Raw genomic sequence first — 22982 nt, 5'->3', positions numbered from 1 at the left:
TAACCAAGGCTCTCCCCATTGCTGAAAGAGGCCTTGCGCCACGTCCGAGTTCAGACGCCATTCGTGATCCATCACGCACCGACGGCTGAGCTCGTCCGCCCTGGCGTTCAGAGAACCTGCCAGGTGTTGAGCCACCAGGGTCACGCCCTGGCGTTCCAGCCATTGCCAGAGGCGCAGAGCCTCCTGGCAAAGGGTCCACGACCCCACCCCGCCCTCTTTGTTGCAGTACCACATGGCGGTGGTGTTGTCCGTGAACACCTGCACTACACTCCCCCGGACAGAGGGGAGGAATGCTTTCAGTGCTAGACGAATCGCCAGTAACTCCAACAGGTTGATGTGGAGCCGGGCCTCCGCCGGAGACCAGAGGCCTCTGAACTCCGCCTCTCCCATGTGGCCTCCCCAGCCCTGGAGGGACGCATCCGTCACAACTACGTGCTCCGGTTGGGGAAGGGAGAGGGATCTGCCGCTGACCCAATCGCGGTCCGTGAGCCACCACTGCAGCTGTCTTGCAGTGCCCTCCGAGATCAGGACGTGGTCGGATAGGTTGCCCTGATGCTGGGCCCACTGAAACTTTAGGTCCCACTGCAGAGCCCGCATCCGCCACCTGGCGTGATGCACCAGCAGGATGCAGGAGGCCATCAGCCCCAGAAGCCGCAGCGTCAACCTGACCGAGACCCGGGATAACGGCTGAAAGATGGGAATCAGAGCCTGAATATCCCGGACCCGCTGTTCGGGTGGATAAACCCGAAACTGCGCCGAGTCGAGAACCGCTCCGATGAAAAGGAGCTACTGAGAGGGGCACAGGTGTTACTTCGGCACATTGATTGAGAACCCCAGCCGATGCAGGAGATCTGCCGTAGTCTGGAGGTGGCTGACGACTGTCTGGGGCAAGCCCGCCTTCAACAACCAGTCGTCGAGGTAGGGGAAGACTGAAACCCCTAACCTGCGCAGATGAGCTGCGACCACCGCCATCACCTTTGTGAACACCCGTGGGGCGCTGGTAAGGCCGAAGGGGAGCACAGTATACTGAAAGTGCTCGTGGCCAACCGTGAACCGCAGGTAGCGCCGGTGGGCCGGCAGGACGGGGATGTGGAAATAAGCGTCCTGCAAGTCCAACGCTACCATCCAGTCTCCTGGGTCCAGGGCAGCTAGGACCTGAGCCAGTGTCAGCATCTTGAACTTCTCCTTCCGGAGGAAGCCGTTGACGTTCCGTAGGTCCAAGATAGGGCGTAGGCCCCCTTTGCCCTTCTTGGGTACCAGAAGTAGTGGGAGTAGCAACCACACCCTACTTCTGGCCCAGGAACGCGCTCGATGGCCCCCTTGGCCAAGAGGGCCGTAACTTTATCCTGCAGAAGTCGCAAATGATCCCCCGATACACGGTGGTTCTGCGGTGGCATGGCTGGAGGAGTCGCCTCGAAGGGGAGGGAGTAGCCCCTTCGGACGATCTGCAGCACCCACCTGTCCGAAGTGACGGTGCGCCAGTGGAGGAGGTGATGGCGAACCCTGCCCCCCCACTGGCGTCACATGGGCCTGAAAGCACGGACTAGGAGGGTTTTGAGGCGGATGCTGAGGGGGAAGGTGTGGACTGACCTCGCCGTTGTCCCCGACCGCCGGGACGGCGGTTCCCACGGCCGCCACCGCGTTGGGTATTACCCTGCGGAGCGTGGCTGGCAGCACGTGTGGGTACACCCCTTCCGAGGCCACGAAAGGAATGAAAGGCAGCCGATTGCTGGCGCGGGCCGAGAGGCCCAAGGACTTGGCCGTAGCCCTGGAGTCCTTAAAGCGCTCGAGCGCATGGTCTGCCTTGTCGCCAAAGAGGCGACTGCCATCGAACGGCATGTCCATCAATGTGTTCTGGACATCGACTGAAAAGTTGGCGGACCTCAACCAGGCGTAGCGTCTGACCGCCACCGTCGTTGCCATCGCTCTACCCAGTGAGTCAGTGGTATCCAGCCCACACCGTATGGAATATTTGGCTGCATCCCAGCCCTCCACAAGGGCTTGGCCGAGTTTGGCCCGTACCTCCAACGGACATTCTGGCAGCACTTCCGCGACCGTATCCCACAGAGAGTGGGTGTAGCGGCCCAAGAGGCATGCGGTGTTGGAAGACCGCAGTCCCAGACTTCGGGACGAGAAGATCTTTTTGCCGTACTGCTCGTACCTCTTGGATTCCCTGTCCGGCGGTGCAGACGGGAATGCGGTCTGGGAATTAGAGGCCTGGATGACCAGGCTCTCAGGGGGAGGGTGGGTGGACAGGAAACATAGGTCGCCCGGGGCGGGGCGGTGGCGTCTGGCCACGTTTCTATCTACGGGCGAACCCGTAGCGGGCTTGGACCAAGTGCCCAGAAGAACGTCGGTCAAGGCCTCATTAAAGGGCAGCAGAGGCTCGGCCGAGCTTGACTGCGGTTTAAGGACCTCAGTGAGGAGATTAGTCCTCACGGCCGCGACGGGGAGCTCAAGGCCCACGGCCTTGGCAGCCCTCATCAACACCACACTGTAGGTAGCCCCCTCCTCCGAAGCCACGTTAGGAGGGGAGACAAAACCAGTGTCTGGAGAGGTGTCCAGGCCACTGGCCTCCCCACGGTCTCCTGCCCAGTCCTCATGAGACTGACACTCTCTGGTCAGAGGGTCCTCAGACCCCTCCCAATCCTCTTCATCACCCATCTCCTGACACTCAGGGTTCTCAACTAATGGGGCCTGTTCATAGAAGTGAAACTCCCCAAACGACGTCTGGAGCGGCGCCCATCGGGGCCGTCCCGACGTCGGAACAGGAATGAAGGGGGCATCGGGGACGGCGCCGCCCGAGGACGACGCCGGAGGCGACACCTGATGGTCCGACGCCGGGGAAGTCGTAAGGTCCACCGGCGACGATCCAGATCCCGAAGAAGGTCTAGCGGCATCCCGCGGCGCCGGGCCCGAAGGCGCCGGCGGCGCCGGAACAACTGGACCCCGCGGCGCCGGGCCCGAAGGCGCCGACGCCGTCGGGAGAGCGGGAACCTGCGGCGCCGGGCCCGAAGGCGTCAGCGGCGTCGGGGCCGAAACCCCCGACCCGCTAGGGGTCCCAGACGGGTCCGCTGGGCCCGAAGGCGCCGCGGAGCCCGTCGGAGGAGAGAGTTTCCTCATGGCCATGAGGAAGCGCTCTATCTCCTCCGGCGTCGCGTTGAGTCCAGGGACCGGAGGGTGTGGAGCTGAACGCGGCGCCCCCGACTGAGCCGCGTGGGCGGTGTCACCCGAACCCCCCGGCCGCATCGCGCGAGCGACGGGGGGGAGTCCGCAGAGCGATGACGCCTCTTGGACTTCTTGTGCTTCTTACCTGACGACGACTTTGATCCAGAGGAGTGCGGCCTACTCTCGGAGCTGTGGTGGCTCCGAGCCCGCGACCTGTCCCTCGGAACGATATTGTGGAGGCTGTGGCCAGTTCGGCTGCTCCTCTTGTGGTTGCAACAGTTTCTCAGGGTGCTGGTTCTTAGGGCCCATGAACTCAGGTCTGACTCCAGCTAACTCACCTCAGTACCTCAGTGCCTCTGGTCCCGGGTACCCAGTAGACCAGAGGTAGAGAGTATTAGTCAATGGGTACAGCTGCACCCCCTTTCAACTTGGGAAAGGGACGAGACAGGGATGCCCCTTATCTCCGCTATTATTCGCTTTGAGCATTGAACCCTTAGGTGCTCAGATCCGGGCTAACTCATGGATTTGGGGTATCACCTTTGGGGGAACAGAGCATATAATATCATTATTCGCAGAAGACATCCTCTTAACCCTTACTAACCCGGCCTCTTCTCAAGCGACCTTTTCGGCAGAGCTGGGCAAATTCGAAACCATAGCAGGCTTTCGGGTCAACACGACTAAATCCTTATTCCTTAATTTAATCCTGCCCCCAAGAGATATGGAGTCATTAGTGACAACTTCGCAATTCCAATGGGCAAAGAAGGATATAACCTATTTAGGACATGGGATTACCCCCAAAATAGCAAGCCTCTATAAGGCCAATTTCCCTCCACTCCTTCAGAAATTGACAATGGTCTCCTCTTTTTACATCAGGCAGGCCGCATTAATGCGGTTAAGATTACTGTCTTACCTAGGGTTCTTTATCTTTTTCAAAGTCTGCCCAGAACTCGACTTTCTCCCGTCTCTAAGCTCTCTCAAGACTCGCTTCATTTGGCAAAAACCCCAGTCCTTCGACTATCGAGAAGGGCCAGCCCTCCTATTTGCTTTGCACTCCCAAATAAAAGAAATACAGCATCCCACATCGAGGCACACACATGGCAAAGCAAGAAAACCCCTGAAAAGAGGTTTCACTCTCATAAAATAAGGCACACCAAAAGACAGTTTTCAGAATAAAGTGTGGGGTTTTATTTGTGTAACACTCTCTAACAGAAAGGTTTTCTCAGATGTCAAATGAAATAATATGCAAACGTATATAAATAGATATAGATATATATGTGCGCAAGCAATAAAAACACTTACAAATAAGCAGAGGCAACTGTTAAATACCATAGGATAAAATACAAGCAGATAATAAATATAATACTGGACGTCCACTGCGAGAAATAAGAACTGTTAAGTGCAAGTAATCAGACACAGGGAATAAACCCTGTCAAAGGAAAGCATAAAAAGATATAAAATATATATACAGAATACATCAGATGATTATAACCACTGGAGACCTGAATATGCACACAGACAACACACACATCATAATGCCAATAATCAGAGAAAATACCTCACCGGCTGCAATAACTTTATCTTAGCCGACACAAGACTGGGGGATTCACAGCACTGGGGCCAAGAGACTCTGCAAGCTGGGAACTGCCACACTGAGTAGACACGTCCGACCCTCGGGTCAAAATCCTGCTTCTGAGCCAGGAAACCCCAGTTTGATCATATTCTCAATGCACTAGAAGTTTCCGAGAAGACCTCATCTGTGCCAAGGAAACGAATAGTTTCTTACCTTTCGGTGTAGTTTTGCAGCTTGAAGATCTTTCTGGATTCACTATGCTGTGCATTATTCCGCGGTCTAGTGGTTGGGTCCGGAATCGTAGTCTTTTGGTTTTTTTCGTAGCCCAGGTGGGCGTCGACGTCCCACCTTTTGGTGTCCTTCCTGTGACGTCGGCATGCTTCCTGCGGAAGCTCCCACCCTTGGGCGCCATCTTCGGATTCTTTTTTTCCCCGTTTGTGTTGTGTTTCCGAATTGTATGGCAATGTTTCGATCTTTCCTTTTACCGCTCCTTCCCTTGAAGTTCCATTAAAGTCTCTTTTTTTTTTTATTCACCCACTCTTTCTCCAGCCTCATCTTTCTGGCGGAGGTGGGTGGGTTCGCTAGTGAATCCAGAAAGATCTTCAAGCCGCAAAACTACACCGACAGGTAAGAAACTATTCGTTTTACAGCGTGAATCTTTCTGGATTCACTATGCTGTGCATAGACTTTGTAGCGGTTTGTGGTTATTGTGGCGGCTGGGTGGAAGATGAGCTTGAGTTTTTGAATATGTGCTGAAGCACCTTCTGTCCCACTTGTGCTTCCTTGTTCATTTGTATGTCCACACAGTAGTGTTTCGTAAACGTGTGCATAAAAGCCCATGTTGCCGCCAGGCATATGTCCTGAATGGGAGTGTTTGCCAAGAAGGCTATTGTAGCTCCCCTTTTCCTGGTTGAATGGGCCCGTGGCCCCTCTGTTAGTTCTTGCCCATCTTGTTTGTGGCAGAATTCTATTGCTTGCGCGATCCATCGTGCAATTGTTCCTTTAGTAACAGCTTTGCCCTTGAAACTTTCAGCAAATGACACAAAAAACTGTTTTGTTTTTCTGTGATCTTTAGTTCTCTCAATGTAATGCATGACTGCACGTCTCGCATCCAGAGTGTGCAGTGCCCTTTCAGCTTTTGTTGTTGGTTTCTGGAAGAAACGTGGTATTTGAATTGTCTGGTTGATGTGGAACTTGGACACCACTTTCGGCATAAAGGTGGGTCCGTTCTCATCACCACCCTATCGTTGTGAATTTGTATGTAGGGTTCCTGTAGCGTTAACGCCTGTAGCTCGCTTACTCTGCGCAGCGAGGTGATTGCCACTAGGAATGCTGTTTTTAACTTTAGCATCTGTAGTGAGGCTTTATGCATTGGTTCAAAAGGTGCCTTCATGAGTTCTGTTAGTACTATATTGAGGTTCCATGCAGGTGCTGGTAACCTTTTAGGCGGTGCAATCCTCTTTGCACCTTCCAAGAACCTCTTTACAATAATAGAAGTAAAGAAGCTTTTGCCTGTCTCTCCTCTAGTGTAAGCGACAATGGCTGCTAGGTGTACCCTTAGCGATGATGAGCTCAGGTTAGTCTCGAGCAGGTGCGTGAGGTACTTGAGCACTGTTGAGTCTCTTGTCATTTTGTTGTGCAGTCCTTCCTTTCTGCACCATAGTGTGAACCTCTTCCATTTTGCCACGTAGCACTTACGCGTGCTTGGTCTTCTTGCCTCCCGAAGTACCCTCAGGGTACTCTCAGGTAGCTTTAGGTGTGCAAATTCTATGTCCTCAGGAGCCAGGCTGCTAGGCTGAGGCTTTCTGGTTCTGGATGCAGCACCTCTCCGTTTTGCATGGAGAGTAGGTCTTTCCTTTTCCCAAATTTGTGTGGTGCACTCTGTGTCATTTCCATAATCTGCGAATACCATGTCTGCCTGGCCCACTGGGGTGCGACCAGTATCAGGGTCATGTTGCTCGTCCTGCACTTGCTGAGTACCTTGTGTATTAGGGGAATCGGCGGAAAGGGGTAGGCAAATGTCTTTGACCAGCTTATCCATAGGGCATTCCCTAGGGACCCTTCCCCTGGTTGCCTCGATGCAAAGTGTTGGCATTTTGCATTCTGGTGTGTTGCAAACAGGTCTATTGATGGGGTTCCCCACCTGTTGAACAGCTTCTTTGTTTCTTGTGCATTTAGCTCCCATTCGTGTGAGGCCGATGTCTGTCTGCTGAGCCAGTCCGCTTCCACGTTGTCCTTTCCTGGCAGATGAATCGCCAGTATATCTATTTTTAGTGGTATTGCCCAGTTCCATATTTCCTGCGCTAGTTCTGACAGCGGGGCTGATTGTGTTCCTCCCTGTTTGTTTACGTAGAACATCGCTGTTGTGTTGTCCGTCTGGATCAACACTGTTTGGTTGTACAACTTCGTCTGGAAAGCTTTCATAGCTAGGAAAACGGTCTTTAGTTCTAGGTAATTGATGTGTTTGACCGCATCCGCTTGTGTCCACAGGCCCCTCACTCGGAGTTTTTCCATGTGTGCTCCCCATCCCTTCTGGCATGCGTCTGTGGTGATGGTCACTGTTGGTGGTGGTGGTGTTAGAAGCTTCCCCTTTGTTATGTTTCCTTTGTTCCACCAAGATATCTCCTCGTGCACTGTGTGCGTTACAACCACTAGGTCCTCCCAACACCCTGTAGCTTGTGACCATTGGTCCTGCAGCCACTCCTGGAGTGGTCTCATGTGTAGTCGTACATTTGGTACTATGTGATGCATGAGGCCATCATGCCCATCATTTTGCTCACCGTCCTCGCTGTCAGAGCTTGCCTCTTCTGGTAGAGGCGCGCCTCCTTTAACAGCGCCATCGTTCTCTTCTCGCTTGGGAACACCTTTTCCTGCACGGTGTTTATTTTTGCTCACAGAAATATCTTGACTTGTTCTGTGTTTATCGAGGATTTCTTCCAGTGGATGGAGAAACCCAGGGCCATCAGTGTGTCTGTCACTATTTGAGCGTGCTGTTTGCACGTGTTGTATGACTTTGCCTTTATTAGCCAGTCGTCTAGGTAAGGGTATACGTGTATCCCTTCCCTCCGTAAGTGCGCTGCGACGGCTGCCAGACATTTTGTGAATACCCTTGGTGCTGATTTTAGTCCGAAGGCCAGCGCTGTGAATTGATAGTGATTTGAGTTGATGACAAATCTTAGCAGATGTTTGTGCCGCCTGTTCATTGGGATGTGCAGGTAGGCGTCTTTGAGGTCTATGGTGACCATGAAGTCCCCAGCTTGAATCTGTGGAAGTACTTCTTGCAGGGATGTCATTTTGAATTTCTGTGTTTTTATGAATTTGTTGAGGAACCTTAGGTCCAGGATGGGTCTCATTGTTTCGTCTACTTTTGGTACTAGGGAGTACGTAGAATACACACCCCTTGTTCCTTTCCATGGGAGGTACAGGCTTGATAGCCTGCTTTTGTAGGAGTTCCTCTGCCTCCCTCTGAAGATGCTCTAGTTCCTTGTTTGCTAGTGCTCTTTTCTTTGGTTTTCTGCATGGTGGTGTCTTTTCTAACTCTATGCAGTAACCGTACTGTATTGTGTTGATGATCTATTTGTCTGTTGTAATTTTCTTCCACTCCTGGAGGAAAAGGTTTAATCTTCCTCCCACAGGTGTTACGTGCTCGTGGTTTTTCGTTACGGGACACTCCTGTTTTTTGTTTTTGTGCTCCACCCTTGGAGGTTTTGGAAGGGGGTGCACTATCAGTGTGGCCGAGTCACTTGGAGGTGGTTTGTTGTCCACCCCTCCTGTTGTTTCCACGCCCACTCGCTCTCCCGCGAAAGAACTGGCCCCTATGTTGATATTGCCAGTGCTGTTTTTGCTGGCCTTGTTGCGTATGGGTGTCGCTTTGGTGGGAATGTTGGAAGGACTGATGCGACGTTCCCGGCTGGTTCCCCCCTCTCCCGTGTGGTCTCCGTGACGGGGTCCCTCTCTTTGTTGTTCCCCTGAATTGCAAGGCCCCCATGGATCTTGCGGTGTCGTTATCCTTTTTGAGCTGTGAGAGCTTGTCGTCCACCGGTGCTTCGAACAGGGTCTCACCGTTGAACTCGGTGTTCAGGATGTTGTGTTGCACCTCTGGTTTAAAACCTGATATTCTGAGCCAGGCTTGTCTCCTTTCTGTGATGCCCAGCATCATAAGTCTGCTGGCTGTGTCTGCACCGTCCAGTGCTGTTTTTAGGCAAGAGTTTGCCAAGTTCTTCCCCTCCTCTACCAGGTGCGAAGCCCTTTGTTGGTATTCCTGAGGGAGGTGTTTCACCAGCTGCCCCAGTTCGTCCATGATTTGGTAATGGTGTCTGTTGAGCAGTGCGTTGGAATTAGCCATGCGCCAGTGCATAGCGGCATTCCTTTCGATTTTCCTTCCTGTTAGGTCCATCCTTCTGCTCTCTTTGTCTGGGGGTGGACCTGAAGTAGTTGGGACATTGGCCCTTTTCCTTGCTGTAGCAGCGATGATGGAGTCGGCAGTGACCGTCCCCTGTATGTAGGGTGGGTCCTTGGAGGAGTGCTTGTACTTTTTCTCCGTCCTTGGCGTGACGAATTTACAAGTAGCAGGCTCTTTGAACGCCGCTCTTCCTGGTCCCTTGATGCTTTCAAGCATTGGCAGGTATTGGCTCCTAGTGTGCATTGGGAGTAGTGTTTCCATTAGGAAATCCCCTTTCGGCACTTCCTCCTCGAGCTTGACTCTGAACGCTGTTGCTGCGTTCTTGATGCATTCATTGTAAAGTCCGATGTCGTCAGGCGGCGAGGGTCTCGCTGGATATGTGTCCACCCCCTCTTCTGGACTCTCAGTTTCGATGTCCTGCCACTCTGCATCTTGTGTATTCGAGTATGTTGATTCTTGGTACGCCCTCTGGTCGTCATCTGCCTCCTCTTCGTAATAGGAGTTATCATCTTCCTGTTATGCGAGATCTTCCAGGCTCTCCGACGCTGCTTCGTCCTCGAAGTCTTCGTCTTCTTCCTCGAGCAACTGTACTAACGGTGACTTGGGCTTTGACGGAATTGTGTAAGATTTCATTTTTTTGCCGAAATCTTTCTTTCGCTGCAGGATGTTCTCCATCTCTGCCTCGAGTCTCCTCTTCTTCCTTTCCATCTCCGCCGCCTGGTCGGCGTCGAGTGGTTGTGCCGCTCTCTTTGCCGTACAAGATGGCGCCGAAATGGGTTTCGGCGTCGAGACTGGTTTCGGCGTCGAGACTGGTTTCGGCGTCGAGACTGGTTTCGGCAGCGAGACTGGTTTCGGCAGCGAGACTGGTTTCGGCAGCGAGACTGGTCTTGCGTCTTTCGTCGTCGACTTCGAAGTTGTTTTCGGAGTCGAGCGCTCCTTTTCTTGGACGCTTTTCGACGACTTTTGCTGGTCGCCGTCCTTCGGCGCCAGGGAGTACTTCTGTGAGGATCCGCTGGGCCTGGATGTTGCTGCGGACGCCGAAGTTTTCGGCGACGGCGCTTTCGGGGTCTTGCCCTTGTTTTTTCGAGAGTCTTGTGTAGACTGTCGAGAGTCTTTCGGGCCTTTCTGGGGCGTCGAGTCTCCTACCTTTTCTGTAGTCTTCTTATTATCGGTCTCTACGACCGTGTAGCCAATGTCTTCTTCGGCAGCGTAATCCTCCTCATCGGTTGAGAGCCCCAGGTCTCAAAGGGACGGTAGTTGGCTCTTGCCTTGCTTGCATGGTGTGGTTTGCTATTGTTTGCCTCTCTCTCACTCGAAGGGTCTTTGGCGTGAACGCAGAGCAGGCGTTGCAGCCTTGCTTTCATGGTCGACCGGCAGGCAGAGGTTGCAGACTGGGTGTTGGTCCTTCTGCGCGTACTTGTGGTGGCAGTTGCGGCAGAATTTGAATGGTGTGTTGTCCATGTCTTGTGTTCAGGGGGCCCCCTGACGCATTCTCCTCTGGACGTCGTATTTTGTTGAAATTTTTTCTTTCTTCGTCGTCCTAGTCTTCCTTAGTCTTCTCAATTGGTTTTCTCAATTGGTTTTCTCCAAAAATCTCGAGTTTTGCTTCTCTTCTCTCCTAATCTCTGGAGCCCTCTCGGGAACGATCCAGACCCAACGGCGGAAAAAAGAATCTGAAGATGGCGCCCAAGGGTGGGAGCTTCCGCAGGAAGCATGCCAACGTCACAGGAAGGACACCAAAAGGTGGGACGTCGACGCCCACCTGGGCTACGAAAAAAAAAAAAAAGAGACTACGATTCCGGACCCAACCACTAGACCGCGGAATAATGCACAGCATAGTGAATCCAGAAAGATTCACGCTGTAAAACTTGAGTTGGCCAAACCCCCACATTCCTCCCAAAGGCAAAGGAGTTCTCATATATTCTTTTGTGCTCCCACATGTTCCAGCCCTTATCTTATTGAAGCTTGCCAAAGTAGAAAACATCTTCAAAAGTACAGAAAACAATCTTGAACCTGACTACCCTAAATACCATGAGTAACCTGGGAGCCTGTGTGTGTGTGCAGAGCTCAAGCCAGACAGAATCAGAATTCAAGTTGGAGTTTAGGGCATGTCAAAGCTAAAAGTACAAACTTCATAAAACTTCCCAATGTACAACATAATGCACAACTGTCCACCACTGCCCATAAAACTACACTCTGAGACAGAGTTCATTCTACACCTCTCTTATGCTTTGAAACGCACATGCCACATGTTCTGTTCCTGGCAAGGCGGATCTACTCTGTGAAAGGCTCCCACTCTGAGGCTACAAGGAGACACACAATGAAATCTCAAGGCAAAAAGCACATGCAGTAAAAATGAGGTCTTACATTCAAGCTAGAGTAACTTAAAACACAAAGTCAATTAAAACAATGGTAGTCAAAGGTTATGACGTGGTCCCAATACACCCTCCCAGATTTCCATTTTTATTATAAAGTGTATCATTAAGAGTGATTGCCGAGAAGTCTCTCAAAGCATCCGACAAGCACTGGTTACATATGGACAGGGCCATAGTGGGAAGGGTCATATGGGACGTTCTGTGGAAACCTAATACAGAAAGACCTCCAAATGCTTACCTCAGCACACCCACACAAACTCCCCGTGAAAGTATGAGATGAGATAAATAACCAAATAAAGTGGACGACCTTTCCCTCCCCTTATCCAGCAATACATTTTAACCCTGTTTTTCCACCATGCATTAGAACAGGGCCCCTTTCACATGTGGAAGGAGGGTGGTTGTCTGAAAATAGCAGTTCTCTTTCATAATTGGAACATCGTAAGATTTGAGAATTGCAAAAGAGACTTCAATCTGTTGGACTCTGAATAATACCATAACAATCAGTTGAAACACTGGGTACAGCAACCCCAGTACAGAGCAGCAGCCACTAGGGAGTTTACCCCCATAGAATGATTTGTTAAGCAAGGTAGGACTACCAAAGGGTCCATCTCCTTTTTATACTCTCTGTTATTAGATACCCTATACACGCCACAACATAAAACAATGTGGGAACAGGTGCCACAGATGGACATGCCAGAGAAAAAATGGACACATCTATGGGGAGATATTGCAAAATGTAATCACTCAATAGACATGAGGGAAGCCCATTACAAGGTCATGTATGACTGGTATCTGTACCCCACCAAGCTAAAAAAAAAAAAAATTCTCACACACGCCAGACCTCTGTTGGAGGGGGTGCGGTCTCCTAGGAGATTTTAGTCACATATGGTGGGACTGTCCGATCATACGTCCATTTTGGAATTAAATCAAATTAAAAAACATCCTGGGATAACCAATCCCTGAGACCCCAAGCTTTATCTGACTGGGCCTACACGATGATAGCCTGAAATATCAAACTAAAGGAGAGAAAGCAATTATGTGGTTATGCTTCGGCGCGGGAAGCAGGATGTTAGCCACTGCATGGAAGAACAAGCATTTGCAATGCAATAGGTCTCGCATTTATACAAGTTTGAGCTATTGGCATTGTAAATGACAATGCCTTTCATTTAAGTTTTGTTTTTTAAAACATAAATAAAAGGCACTGTCATTTACAATGCTAACAGCTCAAACTCTCGCAAATGCTTGTTTATATAGCGGGGTGCCCTTCCCTGAGACCCATTGACCAGCTGGGAACATACGACCAGCAGCAAGAACGCAAATCCAAGATTGCCTTCTAGTCAAAACATCATCAAGGGTAAAAGCATTTCAACATAAACAGTATTTTCTACAACCCTGAAGAGCATGTTATGGACTCATTAATGCTGGTTTGCTACAGAGCCTTCTTTGCAGATCATGTCGCCTCACCTACTCCCCATGATCCCATGATGGTCATGAATACACGCAAGGTACTTGGGATTTCTATCCAAGGGTATCTGCTGATATTTTACAATCAGTAGGAACAACGACATGTATTATTATTATTATTATGTTATCCTATTCCTCTATCATATATCACACAAAATGGAGTTTGGAATTTCTGAACAATTAAGATGGCTGACTGACGTTGGCCCCTAAGTCCGCAGTCCAAGCAAACCGTTACTTTCAGCCTTTAAAGCGCAGTAAACACACAAGACTTTATGGCGATGCAGCCTTCACTGTCACCACTGTGCAGTCACATAAGTAGCGCCAGGGCAGGTGTTTGAAGCTGTTTTGGGTGAATCTGTCACCACAGTGTTAATGCTGACAGCCCCAGGGTTTGCTGAACACTGAAGGGCATATTCAAAAAGAGGCGATGAGCTGAGGCACAACAGACATAAGGGGTCCCCCAGACACATGTATAAGTGATAACACGTGTGTTAGTCTCTATCCGTGCCGCCACAGGCCAACATACAGCGACTGACCTGCTAGCAGTTGCTAGAGGGGTTGTGGTGGGGGTGAAGCAGTCAGAAAAAGAAGAGTTCATAGACAAAACATTTTTTTTCTTTTTTTGAATAAGTCAAAGAAGAGGATACGTAATGTTACTATGGAAAGATGCTGTCTTATATAATTGACATATTGCACATTGAATACTGCACTTTAGTGTTTGTCTCACATAATTGATATAATTTGTACTGTAGTATTTTGGTCCGATTGGTCTAATGGCTGCCTGTTTTGCACTTTAAATAAGTCTTTTGCACAATTGATACAAACTATACTGTAGTATACTGGTCTAAATGCGTGATTTGCACTTTATTGTATGATTTGCACAATTGTCATAGTAGATGTAGTACATTTGAGCAGTTTGCACAACTTAAGTGGCCTGTGTTTTAGAAGATAATCTAGTCCCTACTGTTTTATTGGGAGAAAAGATTCAACAATCTAAGCGTGATTTGCACTTCATTGTACGATTTGCACAATTGTCATAGTAGACTTGGTATATTTGCGCAGTATGCACAACTTAAATGGCATGTGTTTTAGAGTATAATATAATCTAGTCGGTACTGCCTTACTGGGAGAAAAGATTCAATAATCTAAGCGGTCACTCATCTATGCATTTTGCACATTTTGCGCAAGTCGCACTTTAGAAATACATTTTGCACGGATAGCACAAATTGCACTTGAGACGGGATGTCTTGGGGCCTGTGGATAAAACAGGCTATGTTTTCCCGTTTTTAAATATATCATGAATAGGAATAAACTGTTGATTCTGTCTCGGAATGTTAACGGTTTGAACAATAGGCCTAAAAGTTGTTCAATAGAGAGCTAGCTAAAAGGTCACCACTCAGATTTGATCTTTATACAAGAGACACACTTTCGAGCTTTAGCAGATGCTAGTAAAATGTTTAAAAATTGGGCGGGTTTCTATTGTTCATCTGTGTCAGGGACAGCTCAGAGAGGCGTGAGCATCTATATAGGCAAGCATGTCCAATTTCATGTTCAAGCATCACATTCAGATACGAATGGTAGATGGACATTCTTGCATGGGATAATAAACCACACAAGCCTGATACTTATTACAATCTATGCACCAGTCGTGGATGACCCGCTCCCCATTTTACAGTTAAAACAAGCACTGGCAGGTATACACCGTCAGATCATATTGGGGGGGGGGGGGGGGGGGGGGGGGGGGGTGTTTAATTTTTTGCAAAACCCTGTGGTTGATTCAACAAAATAAGACCGAAGGCAAAATAAACCATAAGTAGCCATCACTCTGTTGAGCTGTAAGACAGATTTAGATATTCTAGATAACTGGTGGCTCAATAATTCGATAAAATGTGAGTACTCTTGTTATTCGGCGAAATACGATTCATCATCAAGGCTAGACTTTTTTCTAACCACCTATAATCTGGAAGTCAGTAAATATGAGCATATATTGAATGCCTTCTCAGATCATGCCCTCATTAAGATGGAAACCCTTCACCACATGAAAACAATAGCACAAGGGAACTTTGATATAATCAAACTGTTCCTCTGTGTGAGTGGTCTCTAGTTGCACAGTAAAGAAAAATGGTACAATCCTAGCACCCAAGATTCCACCACCCACACAAGAAAGGTCTCAACACGTACAAATAAAACTTTAGGTTGCCAAGAGACTTCTGGCGTGGTTTAACAGGATCCAGCGAGGACCAAAAATGAAGGGGCTGAAGATCAATGATGTCCAATTGTAGTGAAGATTTGCTGGGGTGGGCGTATCCACTCAAATGTGGCACAGGTACAGTTTGGTCAAGGGAAATACCCTTTAACTAGTAGAGGCCTTCAGCCATCAAAAATGCCATCTTTGTCTTGGTGCCAGGGTGACTTGCCAGACGTCACCGATTTACACAACTGGGCTATGATGCCTTCTTTGATCCAGTCTGGCATACTGTGCAAAGAAAGTATTATGCATGGCTTGGAATAGGGAGGGCTGGTGTGCCCAGTTTGTTTGTCAATTGAGCATAGTGTTTTTCTTCCAGTGAACTCAGCAATCAGACAAGTTCCCCATCTTGGAAGATGATCGGTGTCAGGGGGAACCGAAAATAACTTTAGTGAGCGAGAGCGGCTACTGCTCCCCAAACCATGCTATGTGGGTAATGGCAGAGGCTACGCGGCATTAAGAGTTCAAGAACACAGGCCTTTTTTACCTGCACTCTTTTGTAGAATGCCTCCAGGCTCGCTCACGTTGAAGGATGTTCCAGTTTCGGAAATTGTGGTACGTTGCCTGCCCTGTGTGTGGGTTTTTTGCAAAAAAAGGGCTTAGGCGGAGGGATGATGGTGTGTTTGTGAATGTGAGCGGAAGGTTGCTGGGATGTGTGTGTGTGTGTGTGCGCATGTGTGTTTATTGTTTATTGGTACAGGGCAAATGGCATTGTCTATTTGGACCCGTGAATGTGCTGCACAAGGTTGCATCTTTCCATCATGCAGGTTGGTTTTGTCCCCAATAGACAAGGCAGCCTGTACATACTCGTTCTCAAAGCTCCATCCTGAAAGTTGTTCTATATGTTGGGTGAGGGTACTTTCCACTCCCAAGAGTAAACATGTGGAAAGAAAAAAACTCCACACACAATCCCATTATGAGACCAAACAGCCATAGCTGGAAGAGGTTAGGTAAAGGGACAGCTATGCTATTTGAACTCTTAAGAATATGAAAGAAAATGCCATCCTTGGAATCTTACTTTTGGAACAGGAGTATCATCAACATTTAAACCAGAAGCACAGAAAGACTATCAGCTTAGACGGACCCTCTGGTCATGCAGTCACAATGAGCTGCACTGACTGCCAACGCTCTGCATTCCTACACACTGAAGCCTTAAAGATGCAGTGTGCATTAGCAACACTGACTGCTTTGTTTTTTGTTTAGGAGAATTAAAATAGGATTTTCACAGGCAAAGGGTTTTTAGTACCAAAATATGATTTCATCAGATGCAATACTAGAATAAACAGAAAATGAGGTCTCACAGTAATATTTTAATTATAGATCTCTAAATGTAAAAAGGTATTTCAGGAAGGGACATCAACATACACAGAATTTGTTTTAAACAATATTCGCAGCACAACATGCGTATTTATTAGTTTTTCCAAGTAACAGATAAGGGAATAAAATCGGTTTTATGCCACCACAATAGACAGTAAACAGAAAAAGTAATTAGGCTTACGAAAAAGCCAGGAAAACAAAGTACTAGCTACATCACCTCATGCATTGGATTTTAACACTATGTATTGTTTTAAGTCTGCAATAGATACTACCTGTGCTAGACCAGAGTAACGGACTGCTCGCCTTTTTCACAGCGATCCCTTCTTAACCCCAAAGCAGATACTTACTATGGTGGACCGGAATGACCGAATGCTCGCCCTTTTCGCAGCGATCCCTTCATAACCCCAAAGCAGATACCACCGGTGCTAGACCAGAGAAACGGACTGCTCGCCTTTTTCACAGCGATCCCTTCTTAACCCCACAGCAGATACCACCAGTGCTGGACCAGAGTAACGGACTGCTCGCCTTTTTCACAGCGATCCCTTCTTAACCCCACAGCAGATACCACCAGTGCTGGACCAGAGTAACGGACTGCTCGCCTTTTTCACAGCGATCCTTCTTAACCCCACAGCAGATACCACCAGTGCTGGACCAGAGTAACGGACTGCTCGCCTTTTTCACAGCGATCCCTTCTTAACCCCACAGCAGATACCACCAGTGCTGGACCAGAGTAACGGACTGCTCGCCTTTTTCACAGCGATCCCTTCTTAACCCCACAGCAGATACCACCAGTGCTGGACCAGAGTAACGGACTGCTCGCCTTTTTCACAGCGATCCCTTCTTCACCCCACAGCAGATACCACCAGTGCTGGACCAGAGTAACGGACTGCTCGCCTTTTTCACAGCGATCCCTTCTTAACCCCACAGCAGATACCACCAGTGCTGGACCAGAGTAACGGACTGCTCGCCTTTTTCACAGCGATCCCTTCTTAACCCCACAGCAGATACCACCAGTGCTGGACCAGAGTAACGGACTGCTCGCCTTTTTCACAGCGATCCCTTCTTAACCCCACAGCAGATACCACCAGTGCTGGACCAGAGTAACGGGCTGCTCGCCTTTTTCACAGCGATCCCTTCTTAACCCCACAGCAGATACCACCAGTGCTGGACCAGAGTAACGGACTGCTCGCCTTTTTCACAGCGATCCCTTCTTAACCCCACAGCAGATACCACCAGTGCTGGACCAGAGTAACGGACTGCTCGCCTTTTTCACAGCGATCCCTTCTTAACCCCACAGCAGATACCACCAGTGCTGGACCAGAGTAACGGACTGCTCGCCTTTTTCACAGCGATCCCTTCTTAACCCCACAGCAGATACCACCAGTGCTGGACCAGAGTAACGGACTGCTCGCCTTTTTCACAGCGATCCCTTCTTAACCCCACAGCAGATACCACCAGTGCTGGACCAGAGTAACGGACTGCTCGCCTTTTTCACAGCGATCCCTTCTTAACCCCACAGCAGATACCACCAGTGCTGGACCAGAGTAACGGACTGCTCGCCTTTTTCACAGCGATCCCTTCTTAACCCCACAGCAGATACCACCAGTGCTGGACCAGAGTAACGGACTGCTCGCCTTTTTCACAGCGATCCCTTCTTAACCCCACAGCAGATAACACCAGTGCTGGACCAGAGTAACGGACTGCTCGCCTTTTTCACAGCGATCCCTTCTTAACCCCACAGCAGATACCACCAGTGCTGGACCAGAGTAACGGACTGCTCGCCTTTTTCACAGCGATCCCTTCTTCAGATACCACCAGTGCTGGACCAGAGTCATAGAATGTTCGCCCTTTTCACAGTGATCCCGCCTTATGTAGCATAATGCAGGACCCTGCACAGGCTCTGAAGCTGGGAAAGCCCAATTGCCTGTCTGGTCTGGCATCTTATTCTCAACCCTCAGCTGGTTCTCCTATCTAGTTCCAATACATATATGCATCACCTTCAAACGCTTGCAACACACAGCAGCCTGTATAGTCAGAGAACAAACAGACCATAATACCATGGCTGCCAAGAGACCCCATGTCATGTGAGACACGAACCCCTTCACATTTTAGCCAACAGTACTTCACATGCTCAGATTTTTGAGCCCATGCTCACAAAGGGAAAAGTGAAACTAAAAGTCCCAGCAATGCTACAAGCTAAAACGTCAGGACTGGCCGATTGTGCCAGTCATGACATATGGCCACTTAGCAGGCAAGTACTATGTACACCGCAGTCAAGCATGTTCTTGCAAATATGATGAAGTACACAAATACAAAGTGAGCAGATCTAGGCCGTGCACCTGCATGATATGTGCCTCTGCTTCTGGAACTTAACCCAACACCCCATCAGATTCACATCTGACCTGAATACATTCCACAAGTACTCAAAATCGCATCCTTTCAGTTATAAACCTAAACCACCTCCACCACTGCGGTAGGGCAACAAGTTATCATGTGTATTTGGTCCTTGGGACAAGTGGGCCCCAACCCCCTGCAGCACAAACCCTTTGGCTGCTAATTTGCAGTACCACATTATGGATCAGGGAAGGGCACTGTCTACATTTAAGGTAATGATATTGCCCATATGTTAATTCTGTTCAAACTTGTTTTTATGGTTCATTAATTGAAAGCCTTTATTATTAGGGTGAGCACTAAGTAAATGTAAGCTCTGACTAAACTACTGACAGTGGTTTCAGTATAAAAATGTGTGCACACGCTTTCAAAGTTTAACAGTATGAGGCAATGTATAATGCTCCCAGAATGATCTCTAATTTGCTGCAAATATTTGAAGAAGCTTGAAAGCAAGATTGATGGTTCTTTGCTTTCAAAATAAAATGTTCATTAAAAAATGTAAGCAGGAAAAGAACATTTTGCTAAAGTACTGTCAAATTTCAGGTACCATTTCTTTGCGGCATCATTTAGTAATATGTGTTGAGGCACAAAAATATTCATAATGGAAAATCAGTATACCCAGTTTCAATAAGATTATGGAAAACAAACATAATTAAGCATTGGAAAAGCCGATAGTGCTGTAATTGGTTGTCAGCTTTTTAGTTTTGCCAATGTGTGACTAGTTTTGGCATGGTTTTTGTAAACCCTTGAGCGAGAGAGCAAGAGAGAGAGAGAGAGAGAGAGAGAGAGAGAAGTTTAATAAACACAAAAGGTCACGGTCAACGCCAGACCAAATTAAGGGCACAACTATTAAAGAAAGTCACAAAAGTGAACCAATGGTATCTGTCCTTGCATTAGGTACAGCTATACAGCTTTCGTGAATTCCCAAGAATTTACAGAAGTACGCGAAGAAATAGTACTCTTAAAATACATGAGCAAATATGCATGTGTAGATTTGCTCATGCAAAAATCTGAGTGTTTGCAAGTTTATGTTTTACTTTTTGTTGAAAACCCCTAAACCATGCAAGTTAGTAGGTTTGCACAGACTCAAAAGGGCATTCTAAACCTGGAACTATTGCTTACCACTACCTTCAGCCCCAGTATGTAGATCTGCGGAAACATGGCAACATAAAGGGATTGTAAGTATTTCAAACACTACCATGGTATGAGCCCTGGCATTACCAGAGAGGTTATATCATAGCTCTTATATAATGAGATTGTTACCAATCTATGTCGCTGCACTACATGGCACCAAAGGTGCAAGTGGATTTTGTTACAGGACAACCTGCCCCATGGACAAGTAGATATTTTATTAAATTCCACACCCCTTGATTCATCCCATAAGCTCACTTACGCTCCCATGCCTAACCTCATATGCTGCTTCATCGACGTCTAAGTGACTCTTATTGGTCACGGATATAGAGAAATGAACACATTCAAATGATGTACAGCATTATATGAAAGCTAAACGTAAAAAAAAAATTGGTACACAAAGGCCTTCTTACAAGTGAATACAGATTGCTGTAATCCCTTGTTGCCACCTGCACAGAACCCCTTCCTCCAGCTGCTAAAATTCTATTCACCAATTCACTGGATTGCAGTAGGACATATATTAATTTACCATCTTGCTGGATTCTGGCAGCATATCCCTTTGTGTATTGCTTTGCTGAAAGATGTACAAAGGTCACTTTCCTCCCACCTAGCAACACTATCTATGTCAATCTTTTTTTAATCCAGACCTACTAAAATAGAAGAGTTAGAGGAACACCCCTCTTTCGTAGCTCTTACTTGTCACTGTTGGCGATGCGTCGGAACTCCCGTAAGCTCATGGGCTTCTTCTGTATGTTGTACTGTGTGAAAAGGCCAGACTGGCCAGTAACCAACTGCTGGATGGGTGCCGGAATCACCAGGTCATCAATGTCATCATACGAGAGTCGAGGCTTCCACTCTTTGGGAGGAACCACCTAAATTTCAACAAATTCCAGGTTAGTTAGAAAATGCAAGTGGTGTTGTGTCTGACCTGGTAACAGCTGGAAACAGCACTACCAGATATGTTATACAAAGTGTACTTCACAGGTTTTGCTTAAAAGCACAGGAATATGAAGGGAAGTCAGAGTGAAACACATAGGTCTTTGTGAGCTTCCTTGGGGGGACACCACCATTCAACACTGAAAAATCTAAGACAAAACGCCTGCTCCAAACAGTTTAGAAAAACACCACAAACAATAGGACAGATTTCAGCTTCCACCCGTGCAAATCAAGATTCACTGATGGAAATAAGGTTAGAGGTAAAGTATGGAGAGGAGGATAACAGTGTAATTTCCCCAGCACACACCTCACTTCTATACGGCACATGAGCTCTCAATGCCACCCATGAAACTAGCACCTGCGACTGCTGCTTGCAATCATCTGGTGTCTTTCTGGAGTGGCGGGAGGAGAATTCGTCCCTCACAGAGTCATCGATTTTATTCGGTACACGTGATCCCCTCGAACAGGACACCTGCCCTGTGAATAATATCGGCAACCTTGGAAATTCTTTGACTTTAGAGGGGATAGGTGAGGAGCATCAATATGTTAATTTAGTTGGTTTTTATCCCACACAATTACTATAAAAACGAATTAGCCCAATTACCAAACCATCTACAAGCACATCGCTAACTTTCCTCAACCCTGTAATTCCACACAATGTACGCAGAACAAAATGTTTTCTTATGGTTTAGAAAACAGGGAGATAACCCAAAATCAAACAGGGAGAAAACCCATCCTTCACTATCACGGTCTCTGGATGCCTGGCTCACCTAGCGTCAATCAGCCCAGTGCCACTTCTTATTCCCACAAGACATTACTAGACACCCTATAAACTTCCACAAACCTACCAGACACCTCCACTCAGATGACTCCAACTCAAGCAAACACCCTACATACGCAGAAACAGATGCTGCAGTAGTGCTTTCTCGCTCTTCGAGTCTGGAACGACCTGCCCCTGCACATCGGAGGCGCCTCCTCAGTTCTTTAACTCCGCAAGAAACTAAAGACCTAGCTCTTTACCCAGCCCGACCCTGGCTGGGACTATACTGCTTCTGCGCTAAGTTACCCTCCTGGGTAAGCTGTGTGCCAAACAAAGTAACATAACATAAATCTCTGCTGCATTTTTCTTTCTAAGCTTTTATTACTTATTTGAGGTTCCCCCTCCCTCCCATTCTCAGAGGTGATGTGAAGGACATGTCGCCATGACTGCCATCCAGCACAATCCATCTGCTCCCTTGACAGTTCGTCTTACAGCTCAAACTGAAAATGGGTAGAAACTACAATCCCCACTCCTACTGTCTTATTTGTGCAAAAAGAGAAATATTACTATGAAAATAATTTATGGATAATTTGCGAGTCCGCTGGAGTTAATGGAAGGGTATACAGTGCTGTTTGAAAGCAGAACTATGTTCACCTGAAAGAAAGTGCCCAAGATAACACCAAACCAGAGTGGGAATGGGAATTTGACCCTCCCACCCCCTCAATTCAAGTCTATGAACCGATTGGTGGAGACGTAGAGACAATTTCACTCTCTGCTGCAGTGAAGAGGCTCTCCTGTGTAACAGTCCATGAGTACACCTTAAATAGGGTCCTTTCCTCATCTTTCGTGTATGGGCAAGGGTGGGGTAATCTTCAGGGTTATCAATAAAAATTGAACTTCTGTTTACTTATTGGGCCCTAATATTTTGAGATCAAGATGTAGCGTTCTCTCGGGAATCCTTTCGAAGCACTAATATAGAAGAAGGGCAAATAAGATTGGAGATATAAATGGACTGCTGTAGCACTGCCCATGCAATGGACTCGCGCCTGGTCGGAAGAAAGGGGTAGCTTTGTTCTTCAAGGTTGAATCATAAGCTAAAGTTTACTCACAGTCAGTGTTCTAGGATGCTCGGCCCGATAGTCGAACCCTGGGTTTTAGGTTGCAACACTTTTCTTAATGAGGTATTGCTATTGGTAAGTAAATGCATTAGGTATTTACTA

General features: G+C 48.0%; 1 protein-coding gene across 2 annotated transcripts in view; it reads right to left on the bottom strand.

Annotated features, from left to right (window-relative positions):
* Positions 1 to 22982, bottom strand: part of KDM4A (lysine demethylase 4A) — a 458146-nt gene that overhangs the window by 406599 nt on the left and 28565 nt on the right. For both annotated transcript variants that reach the window (XM_078660668.1, XM_078660737.1), the window contains exon 3: positions 20763 to 20938. In XM_078660668.1, the coding sequence (XP_078516794.1) occupies positions 20763 to 20938 (176 nt within the window). The remainder of the gene's footprint in view (positions 1 to 20762; positions 20939 to 22982) is intronic.

The sequence above is a fragment of the Lissotriton helveticus genome, chromosome 1_1 (genome assembly GCF_964261635.1).
Source record: "Lissotriton helveticus chromosome 1_1, aLisHel1.1, whole genome shotgun sequence".
NCBI lineage: Eukaryota > Metazoa > Chordata > Amphibia > Caudata > Salamandridae > Lissotriton > Lissotriton helveticus.
Note: the sequence above shows the minus strand (reverse complement) of the source record. Positions and strands in the feature narration are given on the sequence as shown.